Below are 9660 nucleotides of genomic sequence, written 5' to 3' on the forward strand. Positions count from 1 at the left end.
TATAATTGCAAATTGGTCTCTATTTTGAAATTCTATATTTAATCCAAAACTTTTTCACATTTATAAAAGTGGCCTGAAATGTTCACAATAAAATCTTCTATTACTATATCCAAACACATACATTTGAAAATGAAGGTAATTCAAATACAATAACTTAAATTATTTAAAATTTTAAATCCTCTAAAACTTTTAATTACTTCATCCAAACACATTCATGAATTGTGCTTGCAAAATCCATCAATCATATTCTTCATGAAAAGAAAATTCTCAAATCTCTTGTAACCATATCATGGAATTATTTCCAATTTAAGTTATTAATAAATAAAAATGAGGAGGGATCCGTTGACTTCAGGAGTAAGTCTTTATTGACTTACTCCGCTTAATAACTCGATATCGACATTATATTTCTTCAATCCAACCGTTGAATTCAACGATCTCATTGAGTAGATAAATTCCACAAATTTTTATAAAAATTCAAAAAATGTAGTTATGTATTCAGACTATTGAAATTCAATGATTTTTTTAAAAGTTTGTTGTACGTTCAATTGAAGTTATCAGAAAAAGTATCAAACGGTTTTGGATTTTTATAAAAACTTGTGGAGTTGAGCTACTCAATGAGATCGTTGAATTCAACAGTTGAAAAAATATAATGTCAATATCGAGTTATTAAGCGGAGTAAGTCAATGAAAACTTACTCCTAGAGTCAACGGATCACTCCTCGATAAAAATTATATTCTTTATAAAATGCGTCTTACTAACATTTAAGACTATTATTTCTATATTATTAATAGTCTTAAATTAATGAGAAACATTTTAAAAATGGTTGAGAGAAACTTTTTAAATTAAGCAAGAGACCTTTTTATAATTTTATCTATTTTATTTTTATTATTTAAGTCATAATCACACAGAAATATCTTTCTCCTAAAAATCTACTACTACCGTGCCGGACCCTTTAATCACACAGAATATGCCTACGCGTTAAAACTGACTCTACTCGCCGGAATCCCAACTATAATAAAAACCCGCCAAACGACACAACTAACTAACGTTGCCTCTGTCGTTTCCACTTAAATAATATCCGACGACTCCAACAATACTCACCACCATGGCGGCGACGGCGATGTTCTCTTCTTCTCTCTTTCTAACCACCCCTCTTAACAAATCACCATCTCAATTCCTTCGTCCTCTTTCATTTCGTCCACCACTTTCCAGGTTTGTAACAATCTCGGAACAATTTTTAGTCAGACTTTACTTACCTCTCTCTGGCCGCGGCCGCGGGAACTTTTTCTTTTTATCGATTCTACTTAATGTGTTCATTTTTTTTTCTTTTCAGGATTCGTGCATCTGTATTACAAGATAAAGAAGAGAAAGTTATTCTACAAGACACTTTCCCTTCCAAAACCTCTCCTTTGGATTCAGTTAATGGGAATTCAAGTAATGATAATACTCCATCTCCTAGTGCTTGGGAAAAAAGGGTTATCAAGGTTGAACAATCAGTCAATATCTTTCTCACGGTAATTGTTTTGTTTGTTTTAATCTGATATTCAATTTTGTTTTTGTTCTGGTAGCCTAGTGACTAGAAATTCCAGTGAATAAGTGGATGTCCGAGGTTCGAACCTCGGTTCCTATATAATATATGCTGATGTCCCTACCAACTGAACTAGCTTAAAGAGACAATCTGATATTCAATTTACCACTATAAAACACCGACACCTGAAATTAAGAGAATAACATAATTGAATGTAATTATATGTGTCTGTATTGTATTGGTGTCTGGCACACCTGAGGAGTCTCTATGCTTCATAGAATTTTATCATTTTTCCATAATTGATTATACAAGAAGGATCTCAATTTGTTGTTTATTAGGAGTATTGCTCATTTTCAGCTTTAATTGTTAATTTCAGGACTCTGTCATAAAGATACTTGATGCTTTGTACCGTGATAGAAATTATGCAAGGTTTTTTGTGCTTGAAACTATTGCTAGGGTCCCTTATTTTGGTAAGTGCTACTATATTTTTAATACTTATGGCTTTGAATTATTAATGTGTTAAACTCTGTGTAGAATTGTTTGTGTTAACTCAGAATTTGTATGAGTTTATGAGTTATGACTATGGACATCAAAATGAAATTGTGTTAACTTGCTTAAAAAAATTGTTTTTGTGTAAACCCAAATAGATTTGTATGTGTTGAATTGTGAGTTTGAGAACAATTGAATGAGTCTGTAACATAATGATTATTTTTCTCCATACCTGCCTAAATTTACAATGGTGAAGGGTTGCTCAAATTGCAACAGAAAGCTTTGTAGTGCACAAAAACATTAACCTCAAAGTTGTAGACCTCGACTCCGTAGATTTATGTAATGTCCCATGTGCAAAGGAGATGAACGACGCGTTATTCGGTTTCATTCTCATAGCTCCCAACACAAACAAAGTCATCGTTAGGATATAGAATAGTATATATTGGTTAAAGTAGTTAAGAGTTGTTATAGAAGTTAGTTATAGGGCCATTAGTATAAAATATAAATAGGAGAATAAAATGTGGAGTTGATTATTATTGATCATTGTAAACATTTGTGAATAGAGTAGTAACTCTATTGTGAAAGGGAATTGGGAACTCTTGGAGGAGAGATTTCTCTCCTATTCATTCCTATTTCTTTACAAAAGCAATCTCTCTTTGGAATCCAATTGTTGGGTTCCTAACAGTCATGAACCAAAACATGAACAAATCCATTGTTGCAAGTTTGCAATGAATCCAACAAGTCAACAAGGTGAACGAATTCAACCCTAATGAGCTGAAATCTATCTCCACCGCGCTAAATCCATTTCCAATGCGGGGAACTTAGTTCCACAATTTTAACTCTAGTAAGTTCGAGCCTTGTCAATTTGTATGTCAATTTTGATTTTTGAACTTTGTATGCTCCTTTTACGTGTTGATTAATTTGTGAACATATATTGTGATTTGTGAATTTTCGCATCAATTTTGAATCATGATGCTATGTTTATATTTTGTGACTGTGGTTTTCTTTATTACTAAGTTAATGTTGAACATTTACTATGCGCACATAGTGAGTTTTATTTATATTCTATGATACTTTACATTATTTATGTATTAAAAACTCTGATGAATTGTCCAGTCGAGTTTACGGAGATTTCAAGAGTTTATATACACTACTGAGTTGACAATCTTTTTTCTTTTTAATCCAAAAAGAACAGACCTGTTGTATACCAGCTGATAGTTTTCTTCTAAATTTCATCATAATATAGGGAACTTGAAATTCCTTAGCTGTACATGAAAATTACTACACTAATTTAGAATTATAGTCATTTATTTATTTAATGTACTTGTAAATGTAGGCAGTCACTGTGCAATGTGATTGCAACTTTTCAGCATTAAGTATTAACTTTTGTTATATTTATGTGGCAGCTTTTATGTCAATTCTCCACATGTATGAGAGTTTTGGCTGGTGGAGACGGGCGGACTATCTGAAAGTGCATTTTGCCGAGAGCTGGAACGAAATGCATCATTTGCTTATCATGGAAGTAAGATCAACGTTTTTCCTTTAATGCCACTGATATCTTGTTGGTTAGTCCTCAAAAGATGTCATCCCAGAAAATCTTAGTAGTTGTCTGTCCATGAGATTTGTTTTTGTAGGGTCGGTAATTAAAAATAATGTGAATGAACGCGGGTTGAATTATAAATTTATAAGACTTCACTGAATGTAGACGAAAATTGAGGGATATCTTTCCCTAACTACGTTCAGATTTTAGTTTAGGGAAATAATCAGTGGTATTTCTCAAGTTCTGTAGTATGAAATCACATACTTTATTGTATGCAATAAGCGGGTCTATGGTTGCAGGAACTTGGAGGGAATGCTTGGTGGTTTGACCGGTTCCTTGCTCAACATATTGCAATATTTTATTATTTCATGACAGCTTTAATGTATGCAATAAGCCCAAGAATGGCATGTAAGTATTATGTACTTGATCTTTGTTTTGTTATTTATGATCCCTGCTACATCTTTCATTTTGTTGGTTGGATTACCACGGAAATTTAGTGATACGAAGTTTCATGCATATGATTAGTTTTGAAGAGACCAAATATATTCTCTGTTGCATGTACATGATTGATAAAAAGAAAATGAAGAAAACAATTTAGCTAAAGCATTATGAACTTAAAACGACTAAAATAAAGCTTATCAACCCAGTCAATCTATAGAAGGAACAAACTGATCTAGAATGCTTTTGCTAAATCATCAAAATTATAATGTCCGACTGTATTACACATTCTAGCCCATACCTGTCTGCCTGGTGCTTCAATTTCTCATATGTCTTTTATGATTCATTGCTAGTGCAGATCACTTTTCTGAATGTGTAGAGAGTCATGCATTTGAAACTTACGACAAATTTATCAAGGAAGAAGGAGGTATTTTCGATGTTTGTCCTTTCTTCTATGTATTTTTAAGTGCACATGTTAACGGTTTATAGTTTTGGTTTTATGTTTTCATAATTAAGTGTGGGCCAAAAATCCATTGAATCATTACTTATCTTGCTCCTGAGTCATGATTTATTTGGTATAAAATTAGTTTCGAGTGAGCTGTTAGGCTTAAGTATGGCTGAATAATTGAAAAGTCAAGATTATTCAAGCTGTGTAGAGACTCGTTGTTTTGTTTTAGACTATCTTGTGTTTTTGTTTTAGGTGATTCAATAACTAACATGGCTTTATAATTTTTTTGTAGAGGAATTGAAAAAAATGCCTGCTCCTGAGGTTGCTGTGAATTACTATATGGGAGGTGACATGTATTTATTTGGTAAGTTTTTAATTATTTTTGACCTAGATATGTCCACTTGAGGCACAAAATCTGTAATTTCACACTTCCAATATCATTTTCTTCAGATGAATTTCAAACCTCCAGAGTTCCAAATACTAGAAGGCCAACTATAGGTACGTCTTGTCACCTGGTCCAACATTCATTACTGGATTTGTCGTGTCTGCTCCATTGCTTTTAATTTTTTAAAGCAGTAAAATTTCTCACATTGATTATTTTTATATCCTCTATAGAGAATCTGTACGATGTATTTGTAAACATCAGAGATGATGAAGCTGAACATTGCAAGACAATGAAGGCTTGTCAAACTCACGGGAACCTCCGGTCGCCTCATTCATATGCAGAAGCAGAGGATGACGATGAATCAGTCTGTACAATTGAAACAGATTGTGAAGGAATTGTTGACTGTATAAAGAAATCTGTTACTTCTAATCCAGCTAAGGTAACGAAGTAAGATATCCAGTACGATGCATAATACATTCATTCATAAATAGAAGAAAACAAAAAGGATACGAGGCAGATTCCTCTATAGTAAGGTATAGAAATAATGATTAGAGTTAGTAAATAGTTGAAATTTGGATGAGATTCCTCCAAAGTGAGGGTGTAACAGCATTTTTTTCCCAAATTTTATTGGATTATGTATATGCTTTAAATTAAAGCAACAGTGACTATATTTGTATTTACTTACTTCAAAAAGTAAATATATTTTTAAAGAGCATTTTTTCTTGAAACTTCTAGCACAGATCAGTTATTTTTTTCTTTTACCTAAAGTACGCGAATAGGGGAATGTTATATATTTTTTCATGATTCAATGTAAAAAAAGTGTTTCTGTCGAATGGTTAACCTAAACTCAAGCTCTAATAAGTGTATATCATTTTTGAATGCCCTCAACACCCGTCGCTATCGTGGCTGCACAAGTGCTGTGACCAGATCTGTTTGATTAAAGATCCAAACCAGTGTTTTAACTGTTGTAGAGAATTCAAACTACTATCAAAAGATTTTTTTTTTTGCTGAGTTTGCTAATTTAAACCTGTTAGAGTTTAGTTGTTGACATCATCTTCTCTACAGAAACAATTCTAATATTGAAGATCAATTTGATATCTCTAATATGAGACCAATTGAATCGGCTAGGGCTGAACCAGTCAGATCGGCTGATGGCTGACCTGTTGGTTTTTATAATGTTGATAGTTCTCTGTTTAAGAATGAAATGAATGCTACTGTATTGTAAGTGTAGCTACTCTGTTTTTGAATGGACAAGTTATAGTATTATATTTAGGGCCGTTTCTATGGTGCACAAGTGAGACAAGTCTTGCATCATACACAAGTTAGTTTCTACCATTAGATCAATAAATGTTGCCATTAGATCAAATGAGATACATGTGTTTGTATAAGACTATTTTACTTATGCACATTAGACAAAATCTATATTTAGAACAACAACCTTTTAAGATTCATTTCATTGAGTAGATTTTTTTCATACATTAATACATGAATATATCTACGGTAATAAATAATGGTTCACTCACAAAAAAATTATTACCCATTTTTTTAACATTGGTGAAGAATCCATAACAATAGGTTGGTTTGTAAGGCAGGACACAAATTCTTCTATAATTATACATAAATTTTACACAAATTTTGTCGTAAACTTTCTGAGGTTGGTACTTGGTTGTGGTTTTCTTTGTAAGTATGTGTTTTTTAACTTTTTATAATCTATATTTCTTTATTAAAAAACATGAAATGATGAAAATAAAATAAAATTTGAAGTTAAAAATAACAATATTTTTTAAATACTAAATAAAAATGTCAAATTAACAATATATATTCTCTTTGCCTAAAAAAACTGATAGGGATTAGTAATAATCAATAGAAAATGAAAACACCATTTTCTAAAAAAATATAGAAATGATCCTATCAATTGCAATTTTCTCCATATTATCACTGGAAAAAGCATGAAAACAGGAGATCTCCAAATCCAATGGTAGTATGGTACCATCCCTTTGTCCCATGTAAGTTTCTCTTTTGCATGTATTCATCTCTTTCTTGGGAAACACGCCATCACCAGCATTGATTTTGATTTACATATCCATTTCCATCTTTTATTTATAAATCAATCAAATGTATCTCTAACTATATGTGCACGCTTGTTTGAGCGATCGAAAGAGATAACTAACTTGAACAAAATGAGGAAATCCGGAGGTAGAAGAAGAAAAGGTAAGGCTGGATCGCAACCGAATTCCCCATCGTCATCCAATACCACATTTGAACCTCTCCCTAGCCCAAAAACGCCCGAAAAAAGTTCACCTCTCGAGCCAAAGACGAAGCTGAAGCCCGATCCATCAAATGAATCCTATAACAAAAACAAGAACGAACATGTTACGATCGTGTCAAGGCAATTGAAGCTTGTTTACGATAATGACATAAGGCTAGCCCACACGCCGATGAATTGCAGCTTCAAAGTATTGAGAGATACAATAAAGAAAATATTTCCATTGTTAAATTCATTTTTGATAAAGTACAAAGATAATGATGGTGATTTGGTGACTATAACCTCCACAGAAGAACTTAGATTCGCGGAATCTACTGTCGATAGAAACGATTCAATTGGAGTTTTGAAACTAAATATCATTGAAGTTAGCCCTGAAGACGAACCACCTTTATTGAAAGAAGAAGAAAAAGACAACGAAAAACCAAAACGTGTAGATCGTGTTTTGGATGAAAAAGATGGCACTACTTCTGAAAGCAATAAAGTGGAAGAGATGGATGATTGGTTATATGAATTTGCGAGGTTATTTAATTCGCATGTCGGTACCAATGAATCTAGTGATTTGCGCGAGTTAGGGACAGAGTTTTGTTCAGAAGCACTTGAAGATATAGTGACTTGTGATGAAGCTCTAGATTTGTTTGAAAAAGCTGAATTTAAGTTTCAAGAGGTTGCAGCTTTGGCATTTTTCAATTGGGGAAATGTTCACATGTGTGCTGCTAGGAAGTTTGTTAGGTTAGATGAGAATGAGAATGAGGTTATGGTATTGAAAGAATCAGAATTTGATTTTGTTAAGGAAAAGTACTATTTAGCGCGAGAAAAGTACGAACAAGCAGTTGTGATTAAACCTGATTTTTATGAGGGATTATTGGCTATTGGACAACAACAATTTGAATTGGCTAAGCTTCATTGGTCTTATGCAACGGCTAATAAGATCGATTTAGGTAAAGAGACACTTCGGCTTTTTGATGGTGCTGAGGAGAAGATGAGGGCTGCGAGCGATATGTGGGAGAGGTTGGAAGAAGAGAAACTTGACGAGCAAGGAAGTAGTGGGATGAGATCACAGATTCATCTTTTTTGGGGGAATATGTTGTTTGAAAGATCTCAAGTCGAGTTTAAACTCGGAATGAGTGATTGGAAGAGAAAATTGGATGCTTCTGTTGAGAGGTTTAAGAGTGCCGGAGCTTCTCAGGCTGATGTTTCGACGGTTTTGAACAAGCATTGCTCGAATGGAAATGCTGGGGATGGAGAAGTAAAGGGATCATCAAGAACACCAAATGTAATCAAAATGATGAAATAGAGAACAATGAAGTCCATGGACAAAGAATTTCCTTCTAAATTTCAGCTCAAAATGAAGTTATGATCTGGATTCTTTTCAAATAGTAATTGAAAATTTTGGATAGTTCTGTGTTTGTTTTCGCTTGAAATTTACACGAATTGTCGGTAATATAAGAAGAATATTTCTGAACATTATTTTTACAGTTGAATTCAACTTTGGAAAATATATATATTATAATTATAATAATTACAGTTGAATTTACAATAATCAATTTTACATTAGCATCTGTTTGGTTTGGCATTTTGAGGCTCAACCGCACGTCCACTCCAGCTTTGGTTTTGCCGTGGTTTCTTAGGAACAACAAAGCCGAGCTTCTGTGTAGACGCGGGAAACTTCCGTGATTTTGGGCGAATGCACGTCTAATTGATGCAGAACCAAACATGTACTTAGTCTATGGTTCGTGTTCTCTTGTTTGATTATTTATTCTATCAAATATTGTTTGTGTCAGATGTCAGCTCGGTGGTAAGAGTTTAACTTTTTGTAACGTTAAGGAACCGAGGCCGAGTTTTGATGGGTTATGTTGAATTTATTTGTCTATGAGAGACATGGTTTTGTTGTTTTAGAAAGTGTGTTGTAGTATGCTGATAATGCTTTGTCAGGAATAATGCAACTGCAAAACATGCTATGCTACAGTTCGTAGTGGCTACTGAATCATTTTCTTATCTAAAAAGCTAAGTAAAAGCAAAAGTACAAAAGCAAAATGAGAAAGGATGATAACAAAAATGAATAAGGCCCCTGCACCCTAGATTGTTTCTCTGGTTGAGTGGAAAAGCATAGAGTATGATGAACTCTGATTAGTTTGTCTCAAAGTGCACAATTAGACATGAATGATTGTTGATTTTATTATCACTTTTACATTGATTGAAGCAGATAAGAAAAATCATCTTTTCCATGTTTTTGCTTATAGATATATTTCCTTAAGAGGAGAAACATTGTGGTTTTTTCTCAATTAATCTTTGCTTGTCAAATAAGTACTCTTATGCTTGAGATATAGACTTTCCTGTTTATGGTATCATGGATGGACACCGACTCTTACTATGACTTTCATTTTGGTTAGAAACCGACCTTAGCTAGTCACTATGGCTTTCAGAAATTTTAGTATTGTTATTTTAGAGAGGGCAATCAGCGTGCAGACAAAGTTGCTTGTAACTGGTAATAGACCCGTGCTGTTGCACGGGTCGTATTGGCCTTTTAATAGAATGAGCTGATTTAGATGGATTCTACTTCGCTGTA

At 33.3% G+C, this 9660-nt stretch overlaps 2 protein-coding genes across 2 annotated transcripts; both read left to right on the forward strand.

The window, feature by feature from the left end:
* The first annotated feature begins 937 nt into the window (after nt 1-937).
* On the forward strand, nt 938-5556 carry LOC123898935 (ubiquinol oxidase 4, chloroplastic/chromoplastic). The gene is made up of 9 exons (XM_045949979.1): nt 938-1212; nt 1334-1514; nt 1905-1998; nt 3424-3539; nt 3857-3965; nt 4354-4422; nt 4736-4807; nt 4894-4941; nt 5059-5556. The coding sequence occupies exons 1-9, from the start codon at nt 1106-1108 to the stop codon at nt 5277-5279; spliced, it is 1017 nt and encodes a 338-aa protein (XP_045805935.1). The 5' UTR covers nt 938-1105; the 3' UTR covers nt 5280-5556.
* A 1452-nt stretch (nt 5557-7008) lies between these two features.
* On the forward strand, nt 7009-8388 carry LOC123899650 (protein CLMP1-like). Its single transcript, XM_045950837.1, has one exon. It carries the CDS (start codon nt 7009-7011, stop codon nt 8386-8388), a length of 1380 nt encoding a protein of 459 aa, XP_045806793.1.
* Nucleotides 8389-9660: the final 1272 nt, after the last annotated feature.

Source organism: Trifolium pratense, linkage group LG7, assembly GCF_020283565.1.
Source record: "Trifolium pratense cultivar HEN17-A07 linkage group LG7, ARS_RC_1.1, whole genome shotgun sequence".
Lineage (NCBI taxonomy): Eukaryota > Viridiplantae > Streptophyta > Magnoliopsida > Fabales > Fabaceae > Trifolium > Trifolium pratense.

Excerpts from the sequence above, each read along its gene's own strand:
- LOC123898935 (XM_045949979.1), top strand. The coding sequence starts at position 1,106 with ATGGCGGCGACGGCGATGTTCTCTTCTTCTCTCTTTCTAACCACCCCT. Across the intron at positions 1,213-1,333 it reads TTTCGTCCACCACTTTCCAG|GATTCGTGCATCTGTATTAC; the intron begins GTTTGTAACAAT and ends TTTTCTTTTCAG. Across the intron at positions 3,966-4,353 it reads AATAAGCCCAAGAATGGCAT|ATCACTTTTCTGAATGTGTA; the intron begins GTAAGTATTATG and ends TTGCTAGTGCAG.
- LOC123899650 (XM_045950837.1), top strand. The coding sequence starts at position 7,009 with ATGAGGAAATCCGGAGGTAGAAGAAGAAAAGGTAAGGCTGGATCGCAA.